Source organism: Hypanus sabinus, chromosome 29, assembly GCF_030144855.1.
Source record: "Hypanus sabinus isolate sHypSab1 chromosome 29, sHypSab1.hap1, whole genome shotgun sequence".
Lineage (NCBI taxonomy): Eukaryota > Metazoa > Chordata > Chondrichthyes > Myliobatiformes > Dasyatidae > Hypanus > Hypanus sabinus.
Window position 1 is genome coordinate 22,888,702 of NC_082734.1, and position 18,402 is coordinate 22,907,103.

The 18,402-nt window shown below is 41.9% G+C and overlaps 1 protein-coding gene across 5 annotated transcripts in view; it reads left to right on the forward strand.

Moving 5' to 3' along the window:
- The window catches only part of emc10 (ER membrane protein complex subunit 10), an 89,088-nt gene that overhangs the window by 30,517 nt on the left and 40,169 nt on the right, over nucleotides 1-18,402 (forward strand). For all 5 annotated transcript variants that reach the window (XR_009508551.1, XM_059953959.1, XM_059953957.1 and 2 more), the window contains one exon: nucleotides 15,116-15,297. Coding sequence is in view for 4 of the 5 variants with exons in the window: in XM_059953959.1 (XP_059809942.1) it covers nucleotides 15,116-15,297 (182 nt within the window). In the remaining variant the exon portion in view is untranslated. The remainder of the gene's footprint in view (nucleotides 1-15,115; nucleotides 15,298-18,402) is intronic.

Genomic DNA, 18,402 nt, shown 5'->3' on the forward strand with positions numbered 1-18,402 from the left:
ATGCAAGGATGTTTCCATTAGCAGATGGTTTTGGATGGGGGAGGAAGGCATAGATTTAAATTTTCAGGCAAAATATGACAGAAACTTTTTTAAAACTTAAAATAGGTAACGGCAAGAATTTGCGGCTTTCAAGATGGAAACAATCAGTGGCTTCAAAGTCAATTTGTATGGCACTTGAGAGATAAAATCAAAGTAAATGTATGATCAAACTACGTATATGTCACTAGATACTATCCTAAGATTCATTTTCTTGCAGGCATTTATAGGAAAATAAGAAATACAATAGAATTGATGAAGCCCTGTCTGTGCACAAAAACTGACAAGCAGCCAGTGTGTAAAAGAAGAGAAATAGTGTGGAAAACATAAATAATACTGAGAACATGAGCTTACAGAGTTCCTGAAAGTGAGTCTGTAGATTGTAGAATCATTTCAGAGTTGAGGTAAGTGAAGTTATCCACACTAATCTACAGTAGGACGCATCATTGTTCCATTATCATGAATTCTTCTTCAGTTTTGATGCCACATATTTGGAGATTTGGGGCAGGTACTGAAAAGGTTCACAGATAGGACTAAACCTTAGTGGCGAGTGATTTGAAGATGGGACTTTGACTTTGGCGAGCACTCAGGTCTTTACATAGTTTTTATCCGTGAAATTGTTGGTAAGAGTTTCCAAATATGATAAAAAGATTTTCAATACTATATGCAACAAACTGCAGAATTTTTACATCAGCTTAGAGGTTGATTTGGATCCAGCTAATTATTGTTGATGAAATGTAAGACATGTCAATTTCATTCAGCACTTATTTGCTGTTGAACCAATAGGTAAAACAGTCATTAAAGTTAAAGTCTGTCCCGAAATATATAGGCTTATCAGGCCAGAGCTTATGCCAATTTCCGTGGTGTGAAGCAACTGAGAGTACAAGACTCCCCCCACCCCGGATAGGATGCCAGTCTATCGCGAGGTTAACCCCCAAGCATTTTGCCAGTACCCATTTTCAGCTGGGTGGACTGGAGCAATATGTGGTTAAGTGCCTTGCTCAAGGACACAACATGCTGCCGCGGCTGGGGCTCGAACTCACAACCTTCAGATCGCTAGTCCAACGCCTTAACCACTTGGCCACGCGCCACAATAAAACAGTCATGGCCATATAAAATACACATCAGAAATGTTAAATATGCAACTTCAAAAAAATCCATTGGCGCCAAGAATTGTAGTGTCATCAGTGGTTTATTCTGTCTCCTGTCTATCCCTACAGCTTGTTTTATTATGCAACGCAAATGGTTTCATTAGCTAGAGTGAATCTGGAATTCATTGCCACAGATGGCAATGGAGGGGGTAAATTTAAAGCAGAGGCTGATAGGTTCTTGATTAGTAAAGGTGTAAAGGTTATGGGGAGGAGGCAAGAGAATGGAGTTGAGAAGGATTATACATCAGCCATGATGGAATGGTGGAGCATACTTGAAGGGATGAATGGCCTAATTTGTTCCCATGTCTAATGGCCTTATTTTAAAAAAAATGCTTATTCCTATGCACTGCTGACAATGTACAGTATCACTAACAGCATTTCTCAGTCCAGATTAAGGCACATATCTACAGTTAAAAGGTCACAGGGACAGTCAAAAGGAGAGAAGAATCATGAGAAAATAATTGATAATAAAAAGTTGGTCCATAATTTGATAGGTAATGTGGTTATTTAAAGAACATAATGGCAAGGCTAAAGACGCAATGCAAATGGTCTGTGGAGATGCGGTAGGTGGACACAATATAACATCTGTAGCTTTGTATTTGAAATTTGCTTATTTATTATGTTTGTATGGTTATATATTAGTCAACTTATTGGATATCTTACTATATTTAAGCTAGTGGTTAGCATACCGCTTTACAGTGCCAATGATCGGAGTTCAGTTCCTGTGGCTGTTGATGAGTTTGCTCGTACTTCCTGTCACCATGTGGGCTTTCTCCCACATTCCAAAGACTTTTGGGTTAGGATTAGTAAGTTGTGGGCACGCTATGTTGGTACCAGAAGCATGGCTAGACTTTTGATGTGGGCAATGCCTTTCACTGTATGTTTTAATGTTTCTATGTACATATGCCAAAAAAGTTAATCTTTTATCTTTAAACTTTAGTCTCATGTATATGAGCTTTTATATATGTTTTCACATTAGTCATTTCATTGTTATCTTCATATATATGTCAAACAGATAAGTTAAAGTCAGGTTTATTTCAAACACACAGGTGCGATGTAAAACTAACTTGGAGGAGCAACACAGGCACACAAAATCAGAAAAGCAGCATTTGCAAGAAAACATAAATTAAACATGTTATTCTCATGCTGTAGACATTTAATGGTGGCTGAACAGTGCCCAAAATGTTTAATTATGTAAATTATTACTTTGTTTCATATTGGGAATTAAATGAATATTGTGAACTGGTACTGCGGGTCGCTCATACTGTAGAGAAGGAATGGTATCGAAATACTGTATTTATGTCTCCAGTTGGGTTTTCTGGGCAGCTGTTTTCACTGGTTTTCAGGCTGATTTTTCTCTCCCTTTCTCTCTGGCCCAGGTATAGCTTTACCTTTCCCTGTGTACCCGATTATAAAATTCAGGTATATTGAAAATGCCACTTATGAACAATGCAAGGAATTTTTAATCTTTACCCACTCAAATGTTATTCTCACCTGTTTCTCTAGCTTCTGGTAATATCTCCCTCTTCCTTTCTCTGTTTTTTTTTGTTCCCCATTCTGGCTCCCATCTTACCCCTTATCCCCACCTGCATATCACTTGCCTCTGGTTTCCCTCCTTCCCTTTCTCCCATGGTCCATAAGACACTAGATCATAAGGCATGAGAGCATAACTAGGTATATACTTCAGCCATTTGAGTCTGCTCTGCCATTCCATTGTGGCTGATTTATTATCCCTCTCAAACCCATTCTCATGCCTTCTCCCCATATCCTTTTGTGCCCCAACTAATCAAGGACCTATCAACCTTCACTTTAAATATATCCAATGACTTGGCCGCCATTGTGGATTTCACAGATTCACCACTCTGGCTAAAGGAATTCCTCCCCATCACTGTTCTAAAAGGGTGCCCTTGTATTCTGAGGTTGTGCCTTCTGGTCCTAGACTCCCCCACTATATAAACATCATCTGCCTATCAACTCTATCTAGGCCTTTCAATGTTTGATAGGTTTCAGTGAGATACCCCCAGCGAGTACAGGGGCCCAGAGCAATTAAACGCTCTTCATACATTAACTCTTTCATTCCTGGAATTATTCTCATGAACCTCTTTCGAACCCTCTCCAATGATGGTACATCTTTTCTTAGATTAGGGGCCCAAAACTGTTCACATGTGGTCTAACCAATGCCTTAAAGCCTCAATATTACATCCTTGCTTTTGTATTGTAGTCTTTCAAAATGAATGGCAACGTTACATTTGCCTTCCTCACCACCAACTCCACCTGGAAATTAACCTTTAGAGAAACCTGTATGAGGACTCCCAAATCACTCTACACCTCAGATATTTGAATTTTCTCCATTTAGAAAATAGTCTATTCCTTTATTCCTTCTACAAAAGTGTCTGATCATACTCTTCCCTACAATGTATTCCACCTGCCCATTCTTTGCCCATTTTCCTAATGTGTCTGTCCTGCTGCAGCCTACCTGCTTCCTCAATACTACCTACCCCTCCAGTTATCTTTGTATCGTCTGCAAACTTGGCCAGAAAATCAATTCCATCATTCAGAATAGGATTTTAGCCTATTTTTATCATATCCCTCCAAGTACCGCAAAATCTCATCCTTAATAATGGACTCCACCATCTTCCCAACCACTGAAGCTGAGGAACTTGCTCATAATTTCCCTTCTTCTGCCTTCTTGAAGAGTGGAGTGATATTTACAATGTTTTACTCCTGCAGAACCATTCCAGAAATTAGAGATTTTTGAAAGATCACTACTAATGCCTCTGTAATCTCTTCAGCTACCTCTTTCAGAACTCTAGTCTGTAGTCCATCTGGTCCAGGTAACTTATCCACTTTCAGACCCTTCAGCTTTGCAAAAGCACTTTTCTTTAATAACAGAGTTCCACTCACTTCTGCCCCCAAAACTCTTGAATATCTAGAATACTGCTGATGTCTTCCATAGTGAAGTCTTACATAAAAGTTCATCTACCATTGCTAATACTCCATCATCATTTTCTAGTGGTCTAACAAGTTTAAGGTCTCTCTTTTACTCTTCATATATTTGAAAAACACTTTTGGTGTCCTCTTTCATTGGCTGGCTTACCTTGATATTTCATCTTTTTTCTTTATGGCTTTTTAATTGCCTTCTACTATTGGTTTTTAAAAGCTTCTCAATTCTCTCATTTCCCATTAATTTTTGCTATATTATATGCCCTCTCTTTTGCTTTTCTGATGTCTTTGACTTCTCTTGCCAACCATGGTTGCTTTTTCTTCCTTTTGGAATATTTCTTTGGGATGTATCTATCTTGTGCTGTTTGAATTGCTTCCAGAAACTCCAGCCATTGCTGTTTTGCCGTCATCCCTGCTTATGTCTTCTTCTGATCAACTTTGGCCAGCTTTTCTCACATGCCTCTATAATTCCCTTTACTCCACTGTAATACTGATACATCTGTCATTAGCTTCTCCATCTCAATACGTGGTGAATTCTTTCTTATGATCACTGCCTCCTAAGGGTCCCTGTAACTTAGACTTCTTAGTCAAATCTATTTCATTACACAATACCCAATCTAGAATTGCCTTTCCCTCGTGGGTTCAAACACAAGGTTGTCTAAAAAAACATCTAGTTGGAATTCTACAAAACCTCTCTCTTGGGATCCATCTCCAACCTGATTTTCCCAATTTACCGGCCTGTATGAGTTCCCCATGACTATTGTAACATTGCTCTTTTTAGATGCCTTTTCTATTTCCCATTGTAATGTGTACCCCTGCGCCTGACTATTGTTTGGGGGCTAGTATATAAATCTCATCGGTGTCTTTTTACCATTGCAGTTTCTTAACTCTACCCAAAAGGATTTTACATCTTTCAACTCTATGTCACCTCTCTCTCTTAAGAATTTGATTTCATTTTACCAGCAGAACTGCCCGTCCCCTCTGCCTACCTGCCTGTCCTTTTGATACTGCCCGTCCCCTCTGCCTACCTGCCCGTCCTTTTGATACTCCCCGTCCCCTCTGCCTACCTGTCTGTCCTTTTGATCTTTGGATGTTAAGCTCCCAACTATGATCTTATTTCAGCCACAACTCTGTGATGCCCACTATTTCAAATGTGTCAATCACAAACTGCACTGTAAGATCATCTACTTTATTCTGTGTACTACCTGCATTTAAATATAACACCTTCAGTCCTGTTTTCATCACCTTTTTCAATTTTGCTTCCGTATTGCACTCCAACTCATCCCACTGTTTGCAATTTTGCCCTATCATCTGCCTGTCCTTCTTCACAGTCACACTACGTGCTGCACTTGTTTGTGTACCAACTGCCCCATCCTCAATCCTATCACTTCGGTTCCCATCCCCATGCCGAATCAGATTCCTCCTTCCTCTGTGCTTTACCTTTTCCACCTATCACCACCTAACTTCTTACTTATTATCAACCCCTACCCATCCACCCACCTTCCTTCTCACCTGCTAGTTTATACTGTTCCCCCACTGCCCTCCCTCCCCCTTCTTATTTTGGCTTCTGTCCCCTTCCATTCCAGTCCTGGTGAAGTGTATCGACCCAAAATGTTGACTGTTTATTCCCCTCCGTAGATGCTGCTGAATTTGCCCAGAAGTGTGTGTTATTATCCTCCCGTCCCTGCTGAAGTATAGATTAATGACAAATATCCTTTTGAATCATTATTAGACGAAAACATTGGTGAGTTTTGTAAATTGGCAACTGCAATTATATTTTTAAAGGTCTAATTTACAAAATTCAATGCAAATGAAGAGTATTGCCAAGATGATAATGAGCAGCTTTGCTTGCACCTGCTATATCATCCTGTATGGCTTTGTGAGTAAATTCAAGTGGAGGGTCAGGCAACAGAAATCAAAAATCTTGGTGAGGCCTAATTTGCAGTACTGTGTCCAGCTCAGATTACGTACCTACAGGAAAGATAGCGATAAGATTGAAAGGGTGCAAAGAAAATTTACAACAAAGTTGCCAGGACTTGAGGACCAACGTAACAGAGGTTGTAACAGTCATCTTTAATATCTTTGCAACCATCCACTGTCCCTGCAGACTTCAAGGCAGCCACAATCATTCTAGTCCTTTGAGGGAAAGCTTAAATAGGTTAGGACTTTATTCTCCAGAGCATAGGAGAAGGAAGTGAAATTAGACGTATGCAAAATCATTAGGGGTATAGATGAGGCAAATACCAGCAGCTATTTTCCACTGAGGTTGAGAGGCCTTGGGTTAGGAGTGAAAGGTGAAATGTTTAAGGGTAACATGAGGGGGGAGCTTCTTCACTCACAGTGTGGAACAAGCTGCCAGGGGAGTTGGTGGATGTGGGTTTGATTGCATCATTTAAAAGAAGCTTGGAGAGTTACATAGGTGGGAAGGGTATGGAGGGCTATTGGCTGGGTGCAAGTCAATGGGACTAGACAGATTAATAGTTCAGCATGACCTAGATGGACTGAAGGGCCTGTTTCTATACTGTGGTGTTCTTTGATTTTATGACTGAATGACAGGTTGTACTATGTCTGCATACACAAAAAACATTTAATATAGATGTTAGAGTGGTTAATGGACAAACAACAGTACCTTAGCTAAATCAGTTGGTGGCTGAGATGGTAGGTAAAGAGTGGTGTCTGACTATGGTAACTTTTCTCTGTTGCTTGTGAGCTTTGACAAACTTCTATAGGTGGGTTGTGGAGAATATATTATACGTTCGTCATTGATGAAGACCTTAACACCATTGAGAGGGTGATGATGATGTCGAGACTAGCACTTTGATTTGGATTTAAGTGAGGGAGAGTTGTGTAGTTCCCAATTCCCATCTGGATCCAGTGGCAAGACGAGAGTCGAGATGGCTGGAGATGGGACTAGGTGCAGTGGATGACCAGGATATCTTCCGTGTCTTGTCGTGCTCTACGCATTCCACGATGCTTGCAGAGACTGCCTTCTTGACTGTTGGACCTTCCATTGGTCTCATCCTCTCAGTCTGCCAGAGTCTGTCTTCACATGCTGGGATAGACAGCTCCCTATCTCACCGAGGGTTTGAGACCTGTTGGCTACCCTCACCTGGTTTAGCCGGCTTGTCGAAGCCGTTGCACGGGGTGTGGCCGCTGTCGCATGCAAACAGCTACAGGGAGCCACAGGTGAGAGCTGAGTGCCAGGTGGGGACCATAGGTGGACAAACCGCCTGAAAAGGATGTGATATGGTCCCCTCCCTGACACCCCATACACCCCGGAGAGTGTATTGACTGGGCTGCATCGCAGCCTGGTATGGAAATGGCAAATCCAACAAGAAGTAGTGGATACGGCCCAGACCATCACGGGTACAGCCTTCCCCACCATTGAGCACATCTATGTGATGGAGCAAGTCCTTTACACCAAAAATGGAGATGAATTAATAGCTTTATTTTTCCCTTGAAATACATTTTGAGTTCCTTTTAAAGCATGTAGCCTCAGTTCTGCAGATATTCTGTTCAGCATTTTTTCATTTAGAGTTTTGTATGTTTATGCTCTGAATCTGTAACCTGGGTTCCTCTCCATTCCCCCAGCGTAAACCAGCAACGTAGTGGCAGGTAGATAATCTCTTGTTTCAACAATGGCGGTACGGTTGCAGAGCGGTTAGGATAACGCTATTATTGTGCCGTATGTAAATCGGGCTTGTCAGATGACTTGTGTCTTCCACAGAGCGGTGCAGTAGCTGTTGGTGCAATGATTGACAACATCAGTGGTTAGGGTTCAGTTCCTGTTGCTGTTTGTAAGGAGTTTGAATGTTCTAGCCGTGACTGTGTGGGATTCTTCTAGGTGCTCCCATTTCCTCCCACCTTTCAAAAACTTACAGTTAATGGTAGGAGTCCTTGGCATTAAAAAATTGGGAGCTCCTGGATTAGGGTCATTGAGTTGTGAGCATGCTTTGTTGGTGCTGGAAGCATGGTGACACTTGAAAGCTGCCCCGTACAATCCTTGCTGATTTGATGCAATTGATGCTTTAGGCTATATGTTTTGCTATACGTGTGACAAATAAAGCTAATAAAGGTTGCCTCTTCATGTTTCACTCGGTAGAAAGATCTCTGCCGGAGCTGTCTCCAGTGCTACTCGTGATCGCTATCTAGTGGTTGCTTGTGGAAAGTGCAATTATGCCGGCATCAACTGATAGGATCTTGGCTCTGTTGGGATGGATCACTTTTAGACTATGCTGCTGACAACTGGTTTGAGTTCCTTTAAGGAGCAGTAGTTTGGATGGGACACTGGAGAGTTGTATCTGTGCCTCATGATGGATTCTAGAAAAGAGTTGAAGGTTCCAAAATGAATAATTGGAGTGTCTTCTGCATTAGGTATTAGTCAGATCTCAACTAGAGCATCGTGTGCAGTTCTGGTTGCCACAAATTATAGGAAGTTGTGAGGGAGAATATAGACAAGAGAAAATCTGCAGATGCTGGAAATCCAAGCTGCACACACAAAATGCTGGGAACTCGGCAAGCCAGGCAGCATCAATGGAGAGGAGTACAGTCAATGTTTCGGGTCGAGACCCTTCCTCAGGACTGGAGGAAAAAAGATGAGTCAGAGTAGGAGGTGTGGGGGGGGGGGGGGCAGGACGAAACATGTGATCGATGAAACCGTGACAGGGGAGGGCTGAAGTAAAGAACTGGGAAGTAGATTGGTGAAAGAGAGACAGGGCTGGAGAAGGGGGAACTTAATAGGAGAGAAGGTAAGAAAAGGGGGTGGAGCACCAGAGACTACAAGCAAGGAGATGCGGTAGGAGAGAGAAAAGGCGATGGGGAATGGAGGGAGGGGAGCGAGGGGGGGGGGGGTCATTTCCAGAAGCTTGAGAAATCAATGTTCATGTCATCAAGTTGGAGGCAACCCAGGCAGAATATAAGGTGTTGCTCCTTCAACCTGAGTGTGGCCTCATTGCAACAGTAGATGAGGCCATGGACTGACATGTCAGAATGGGGAGTGGAATTAAAATGGGTGGCCACCGGGAGATCCTGCTGTATCTGGCGGATGGAGCGTAAGTGTTTGGTGTAGTGGTCTCCCAATCTATGTTGGGTCTAATCGGTGTACAGGAGGTCACATTGGGAGCACCGGATGCAATTGATGACTCCAAAAAACGCTCAGGTGAAGTGTTGCCTCATCTGGAAGGACTGTTTGAGGCCCTGAATGGTAGTAAGGGAGCAGGTTAGGGACAGTTGTAGCACTTGTTCCACTTGCAAGTGGTCTGCTGGGGTGGAGCTTTTCAGTTCTGAGGAGAGACTGCAGATGCTGTGTCTGTTTTCCCTGGCGTGGAGGAGGTTAAGAGGGGACATGATTGAAGAGTATAGGTAAGTAGACTGCAGTAAACCTTCCTTTATATCAGGGGGAATTAAAGGCATTCAGGGAAAGGGGGACGTGATATAGAGCGGATATAATGGGGCAAGCCTTCACCAGAGACAGATGAGTATCTGGAACACATTACCAGACACTGGTGGAAGCAGAGCCATTGACAGCAGTTAAGAAGTGTCCAGGTGAGCCCTTGATTCGCTTAGGTTTAGAAGGCTATATTCCTATTTCCTTTCTGACTTGTTTGTCCATGGACCCCTCTATTGCCATGATGAGGTCAAACTCAGGCTGGAAGAGCAACTCCTCATAGTCTATCCTGGGTAGCCTCTAACCTAATGGAATGAACATTGATTTGTCTAACTTCCGGAAATTTATCTCTCCAGCTCCACCATTCTCCTTCTCCACCATTGAGCACGTCTACACAGAGTGTTAACAGCATCCATTATCAAGGACCCCGAACACCCAGATCACATTCTCTTCTCATTGCTGCCATCAGGAAGGTACAGGAGCCTCAGGTCTCACACTACCAGGTTCAGGAGCAGTTATTACCCTTCAACCATCGGGCTCTTGAACCAAAGGGGTTAACTTCACTTGCCCCATCACTGAGCTGTTCCCGCAACCTATGAGCTCACTTTCAAGGATTCTTCATCTCATGTTCTCGATATTTATTGCTTGTTTAGCTATCTTTTTATCCCCCTTTTTCTCTATTGTTCACTGTATTTGCACAGTGTTGTCTTTTGCTCATTATGTTTGACCATCCTGTTGGGTGCAGTCTTTCATTGATTCAATTGTCTCTTTGACTTACTGTGTATGCCTGCAAATAAATAAATTTTGGGGTTGTATATAGTGACATATATGTTCTTTGATAATAAATATGCTTTGAACTGCCTCCTTTTCTGTTTTTCTATTCTGGTTCCACCTGCCTATCACCTCCCCGGTGCCCCTCCTCCCCTTTCTCCCATGCTTAACTCTCCTTTCCTATCAGATGCCTTCTTCAGCTCTTTGCTTTTTCCACCTGTAACCTCCCAGCATCTTACTCTCCCCTACCCACTTGGCCTCACCTTCCCCCTTCTTTCCAGTCCTGATGAAGGTCTCGGCCCAAAACATTGACTGTTTATCCATTTCCATAGTTGCTGCCTGATCTGCTAATTTCTTTTAGCATTTCTAATTTCTAATTTCTTCCAGCATTTTGTGTGTTTCAGGTTGTAATCGTTTAGGCCAGTTACCGTGGGTCCTTTGGGCACTAGAGTGATGGTGCCTGCCTTGAAGTCTGCAGGGACAGTGGACTTGTTGAAAAGAGATGTTAAAGATGACTGTTGAGACCACTGTTAGCTTGGATGCACGATCCTTCAGCGCCCGTATGGGTGTTTTGTCTGGCCCTGGAGCTTTGCGTGGCTAGAATCAGCTTCACCTTAGCTGCAGCCAGACAGGGTGCCTGTTCCTCAGAGGGGGGGGGGGAGAGACTTTCCTTGATTCCCTGGACAAACGCTGTTCTGTTTGGCTCTGTTTTCATGGTTATTGATCTAGGGTTGAATGATGATTAAGTTTGAACATGATTCATTGTGTCAAATTACATTCAGAAGGTATTTAGCCTTTCAGGAAGAAAGGTCTCACTGTTATTGACGTGCAAGGTAGAAAAGTAATCTGTTGTTGCTTGTATATCTTGTCACATGCACCGTGTGAAAAAGATCTCGGCCTGATACGTCAACTGTTTATTCCCCTCTATAGATGTTGCCTGACCTGCTGACATCTCCAACATTCTATGTGTGCCATTATAGAAGTCTGCAGGTCAAGTGCAAAGGCGATGTGATTATTATGGTTATTGGTCAGCATAGATGTGGTGGGCCAAGTGGCCTGTTTCCATGTTCTTTGGCTCTGTCTTGAAGGATACGTGAGCTCTAGTGATACAATGAGAGCTGAATTGTTTCTGAAATCTGATATATAGGGGCATAATTTCCAAAGATGTTATTTGACTAGAGCAGCATGTCTCCCTTGCCCCTCTAGGGTGATGTAATTGCCGTTCTGTTTACTGTCCAGATATATTTAGCTTACCACATGTTTCACAGACTGCATCTTGGATTTTCTTTCTATATATCATTTCCACACTGCTATATTAGTAGTGAAGACGTTGGACTGTATATTGAATCCAGATATTGGAGCTGTCCTTGCAGTCCTTACTGGATGCCTTTTTCTGATGTGGTCACCTTCTCTGTCAAAGATCAGATTGCTGGTCTTTTAATTTCTTGAGAAAATATGTCCCTGGCATAACTCGCATCTTGGAATCGGTTCTGTAATTGGTCCGCTGCCATTTTTCTTTTTCTGCAGTGCTGACATTTTGACATATGGTATATTAGATTATGCTTAATAGATTTTTAAACATCTAGAGATCTGGGGTAAATTCAGGAAAGCAAGGTTGAAGTGCAGGATTGAAGTTCAGAAGTCTGAAGTAAATATATTATCAAAGTATGTCTATATTGTCACAACCTATCTTGAGATTCATTTTCTTGCAGGCATTTACAGGAAAATAAGTATTTATGTTTGTGAACTCTGGGCTTGGATGGAAATGTCCAAGGTGGTTGGATAAGATGACTTTGCACCTTATAGTTCACATTCAGTTTGCTTTCGCTGTAACTGTAACACTTTCTTCTGCATTCTGTTATTAGTAGTAGCGTCGTGTTTAGCATAACACTACAACAGCATCAGCAACCTGGGTTAAATTCCCACTGCTCTCTGTACAGACAGCGGTGAGAATTTAAGATTACATGGGTTTCCTCCAGGTTCCAAAAACCTATGGATTAGTAGATGAATTGTCACATAGGTGTAATTGGGTGGTGTGGGCTTGTTGGGCCTGAAGAGCCGCTTGCCATTGCTGAAGCTCTCAGTGCGCTGTGTAATAAATTGATCTATATGCAAGATAAGGTTTCTACTGAACTTTTAAAGCAATTTACACTTGAAGCCTGCACTTCGGCCAAGTGGCTGAAGCTCTGGCGTGTGGGCAATGAGGAACTGTAAAGCTCTTGACTGTCATGATTAGATATCCTCATTTTAACTGACATCAGATAGCTGAGTGCTTTCTGTGGTGTTCTTCAAAAGCCATGGAAATAGTGCTCGAAAGCCCAGCATCTGACTTCTATTGCACTAATATTCATCAGTTACAATATGTGTTGAATGATAGAAGAAATCCTCTTTTCGCAGTCTGTCACAAGAAAGCAGCATCCATCATCAAGGACTTCCAGCACTTCCCTTCTCACAATTACCACCGGGTAGGTGGTACAGAAGCCTTAGTTCCCATGTCACCAGGTATTACCCTAAATTCATCAGGCTCCTGAACCAGTGTGGATAACTTCACTCACCTCGACACTGGACTGATTCCACAGCCTACTGACTCATTTTCAAGGACTCTTTATAACACATATTCTCTATCTTTTTTATTTATTTGCAGAAATTGTCTTTTGAAAATTAGTTGTTTGTCAGTATTTGTTTATGTATAGTTTTTGGTAAATTCTCTTGAGTTTCTTTATTTTCCTGTAAATGCATGCAAGTAAGTGAATCTCAGGGTAGCACATGATGACATATATGTACTTTGATAATAAATTTACTTTGTTTATTTAATATGTGCACATTATCTCATGTTCCTGCTAATTTAAAGTAAACTATGAATTAGATAAAAAATTGATATTTGGATTTAAGTATGTTTTATAAACAGTGCAAGAACAGGACTGTGATTTATTCTCTTTATCTTTCTCATCTTGTGGAACAGCACACTACATAAAGAAAATGATTTATATACTTAGTTGACTTGAAAATTTCTGTGGGAGACTCATTAGATTAATATTTTAGGTGTGAAGCCTTCATAACCTTTGTGCCCTCGTAACAAAACCTTCATAACAAAAGGTGATGGTTTGCATCATTAACTCGTCTGCTCTTTCCACTGATTCTGCAAAGATTCGGCTTCAGATTTCCAGTGTGGTTCTGCCTTTCATCATGTGCAAATATCACAAGACTAGGAAAGTAAACTAGCACATATCATTAATATTTCTACCAAGCATATCGGGCCTTAATTTATTCCAACATTGTTAATTAGTGGCTCTCATAATATTTTGAGGGATGCATCCTTAGACAATCTGTAAGGAGACCTGTTCACTCTTTTATGGTTGCATGAGCACTATAAATCATCCTCGTGCACAGTTAATAGTGTTTTTAAAATGCTCTCTTTGATTTGAAGTGGCATGCACCAGGTTTCCTTGTAGCTACTAACTGATAGTCAAGTTAGATTCTGTTTCGGTTTGCCGGCTGCCATTTTATGCTACTTTACTGTGGAAGGTAAGGCTGGAATATTTTAGCTGATAAAAATAGACCTTGTGTTTGAGTATTTGTTAGTCCTGGAGATACCTGGAACATCCGTCCCCGGTAGTGATTGTTATGGAGTAATCTATAAAATTAGCTCATCCAGATGACAATGTGGGATTCACAGGGCCAAACCAGAATCAGGTTTATTATTCCTGAAATGCTTTGTGAAATTTTGTAGCAGCAGTGCAATGTAATGCATAAAACTTACTATGTTACAAAAAAAAGTGGAAAAGAGGTAGTGTTCAGAAATATGATGACAGAGGGAAAGAAGCTGCTTTCAAAATAGTGTGAGTCTTCAATCTCATGTACTTCCTCCCTATTGGTAGTAACGAGAAGTGATGACGCTGCCTTGCGGCCATGCCCACCCGTGGGAAAGGCTTTGGGGGTAAACTCCAAGGAAGGAATCCGGAGCCAGGGTCCCTAAGGCAGCTTGATGTCATTTACAACTTCACTCTGGCAACCTCTGCGATGACACTGGTGCCAAGCTGTAATGGTGCTTGCCCTTCCCTTGGATGTGGAAACGGGGAACCCGCTGCATGGGCAATAGCCGGTTCTTCAAATCTTCCCACCTGGAGAGGATACAGTCCACCAAAGGCGTAAACCTGTGAACCCCTGGGATCAATGGCTGCCTACTACTATTGAAGATGTCCTCGATAGTGAGGAGGCGAGTGGCCTGTGATGGAGCTGAGTCTACAACCCTCTGCAGCATTTTCTAATCCAGTACATTGGCGCCTCCGTGCCAGGTGGTGATGCAGCCAGTCAGAATGTTCTCCACTGTACATTTGTAGAAATTGTTCGAGTCTTTGGTGACATAGCAATAGGTATAGATCTAAGGCATATGCACCAGGAGGTTCAGCTTTCATTGTCTGGTCGGTAGTATGTTAGTCTCGACTGTAGAAACCTGAGTATGGGAAATAAAACAGAATAGGCCAAGGCTTCTGGTTCCTATAGATATGTGACTGTGTGGATACTAAGGACATCTGTGTAGATTTCTGCAGAGATCAGCCATTTTGTTTATAGAGGTAACAAAAAGCTTCGAAACGACGAGTAGTGAATCTATGGTGAGGGTGGAAGCAAGAAGAATGAGCATTAAAAGGTATTGAAAAGACCCAAGGTGGTCTTTGAATGTCTTACTTCAAATATACAGCCTCATGGTGACGCATGTAAGGTGCTTTTGTGGAAGATTTATGTTCTGTACAAACCATTTCATGATGTTTTTGTTATTCCAGTACACAGTTGCTTATGCTTCGTCTTCATTTTAATTTTCTTTCTTTAGTGCTCTCTGGTTGAGTCTCACCTCTCTGATGTGATCACTGTTAACACAGATGTGTCTGGCAATATAATCGGTGTTTCCATAGTAACTGTCCCCGGGTCCTGCAATGGAGCGGAGGTGGAAGATGTGGATTTAGAAGTATTTAACACAACTGTACACCTCATGCAACCCGTTCCTGCGTCTGCGTGAGTATTCTTTTGTTTGTTTTGCCTTCTTGTGCTTATTTTCCTTGTATCGATTAAAATCAATTGCTTGAAAAAGTGGATTCTTCAGTCGTCTGATGATTAACAGTTGATAATATGGAAGTTAAGAGTAATCAGGGTTAGCAAGTTGAACTCGCTCACACATTAAATGTCATGGGGTGAATTTGGAAAAAGTGCAAATCCTTTCTAGTACAATTTTGATGTTTTTGGAAAAGAGTATTGATTGAGAGGCAGTGCGTAAGGGACACCACAGTAGCGTAGCGGTTAGCACAACACTTAGAGCATGGGCGTTGAAGTTCAGAGTTCAATTCTGGTGTCTGCTTTAAGAAAGTTTGTATAATCTTCCCATGAATGTGTGAATTTCCTTCCAGTGCTCCGGTTTCATCCCACAATCCAAAAACGTACCGGTTAGTAGATTAATTGATCATTGTAAATTGTCCCATGACTGGTTGCTGGGTAGTGTGGCTCATTGGGCCAGAAGGGCCACTTCCGTGCCATATCTAAGTTGTCTGGCGGTTAAAAGTGGAAAGTATGGAAGTTAAGAGTGATCAGGGTTAGCAAGTTAAACTTGCTTACACAGATAAAACGTTATGGGGTGAATCCGAAAAATATACAATTCCTTCCTGTTGCATTTTGGATATTCTTGGAAAAGTGAATTGATTGAGAGGCTGTGAGTAGGTATAAAGAAAGATTAGCTTCATTCGTCACGAACACAGAAATGAACTGTAAAATGTGTTGTTTGTGTCAACAACCAGCACGGTCCGAGGATTGTGCCTTGGGCAGCCCACAAGTGTTGTCATGGTTCTGGTGCTTACATAGCATGCCCACAACTCACTAACCTTAATCTGTACATCTGAACGATGGGAGGAAACCAGAGTACCCAGAGGAAACGCAAGCACTCACTCACAGGCAGAGTATCCAGAAGAAACCCAATGTGCTTACAGGCAGTTGGGGGAATTCAACCCTGATCTTGCAGCGAGTGCTATAAAGCATTACGCTAACTGCTTTGCAGTTATGTCACTCATGCTAAGCGTCGATGAATTGGACTGGGGAGGGCATGTAAATCAGGATGATATCCCCAAGTTTAAACTCCAGTAGGAATTTTTTTTCCAAAGTCAACCATCTTAGTCCGAGAGAGGATATAGAGAGAGTATAACGCCACAGCGGATAAGTTAATTTACACAGTTTCAGCAGCCTGGTTTCAGTTTTCACTTAGGCTGCTGTCTGGGGTTTACCCCATGAGTTTCCTGAGGTGCTCAGGTTTCCTTCCACACCCCAAGGCATGCTGGTATGTTAAATGTCTCTCCTAAGACCATTTAGATATGAGAATTGGGGTGGTCAGGATCAGAATCAGGTGTACTACCACTGATGTATAGGACATGGTACTCTGCAGCACAGTTCAGGTCCTTAGACCACAATATAGTTCCACCTTTTAACCTACTCTAACCCAAACCTTCCTTCCCATATAGCCTTCCATTATTCTATCAAACATGTTCCTATCTTCAAGTTTCTTAAGTGCCCCTAATGTACCTGCCTCTACTATAGCTCCTGGTAGGGTGTTTCTAACACCCATCACTCTCTGCGTAATAACTTTACCTCTGGCATCTTTCTTATACTTTTGTCCAATCACCTTGTCATGAAATTTGTTGTTTTGTAGCAGTATTACAGCATAAGATGTAAAAATTACTTTCAGTTACAAATATCGAAGGAATATCAAAGTAATGGTCACGGATCATTCAGAAATACGATGGTGGAGGGGAAGAAACTTCCTGAAATGTTGAGTGTGGGTCTTCAGTTACCTGTACTAATGACGAGAAGAGATCATGTCCAGGAGGGTGAAGGTCCTTAATGATATTTGTTGCCTTCCTGAAGCAATACCTTTGAATCCTCAATGGAGATATCCTCAGTATTGGGGAGGGTTGTGTTGGTGATGGAACTGGTTGAGTTCCTCTGCAGCAGCCTGTGATGCTGTGGATTGGAGGCTCCATACTAGGCGGTGATGCAACCAGTCAATACTCTCCACCTTAGAAATTTGCAAGAGTCTTTGGCGACATACCAAGTCTCCTGAAACTCCTAATGAAGTAGTACCTTTACAGAGAGAATAGAAGTAAGTCCTTTGGCCTACCACCACTCATTTATGTTAATCCTATGTTAATCCCAGAGTGGATAAAGTGACAGGAATAGTTGGTGGAATGGGACTGATAGGATTTCACTGGATTCAGTGTGCTGATTGATTGCTTCATCACAGGAAATATGATACTTAAGTTTTGGAGAAACTGGTTTGGAGAACCTTAGCAACAAAGAAGATCGGGTAGTTGGATTGTTTCTTAGCTTTTGATTTGGAAGAAGCTAAAGGAATATTTAATTGAGGCAGATAGCATTTATTAAGGGGCTTGGAGTAGATGGCAAGGACATTGTCCTTAGCAAAGCCATCTATAGACTAGGGACATAGATTTAAAATAATTACTTGAAGCAATACAGAGCTGAAAAAGACAAAACTTTGTTCTGGGGTTTGGGTTTAAAGCTCAGGGTGATAGATACAGAAATCTTGATTGAATTTTAAAAACTATTTGACTATAAGACATAGAAACAGAATTAGGTGAATCAGCCCATTGCGTCTGATCCACCATAACTGATTCCGTCATGACTGATTTATTTTCCCTCTCAATCTCATTCTTCTACCTTCTCCCTATAACCTCTTGACACCCTTACTAATCAAGAACCTATCAGCCTCTGCTTCAAATGACTTGGCTCTGTGGCAATGAATCTCTGTGGCACATACACCACCCTCAGGCTAAAGAAATTCCTCCTCATCCCTATTCTAAAGGGGCATTCTTCTATTCCAAGACTGTGACCCCTGGTCCAAGACTCTCTCGCTATTGGAAACATCCTCTCCACCTCCACTCTATTTTGCCTTCCAAAGTTTGGTAGATTTCAATGATTTCTGTCCTCCTCCTTCTAAACTTGCCAGGGTGCAGGCCCAGAAGCATCAAACATTCATTCACCACCCTCTAGCTAAAGAAATTCTTTCTCATCTCTATTCTAAAGGGATATCCTTTTATTCTGAGGCTGTGCCTTCTAGTCCTA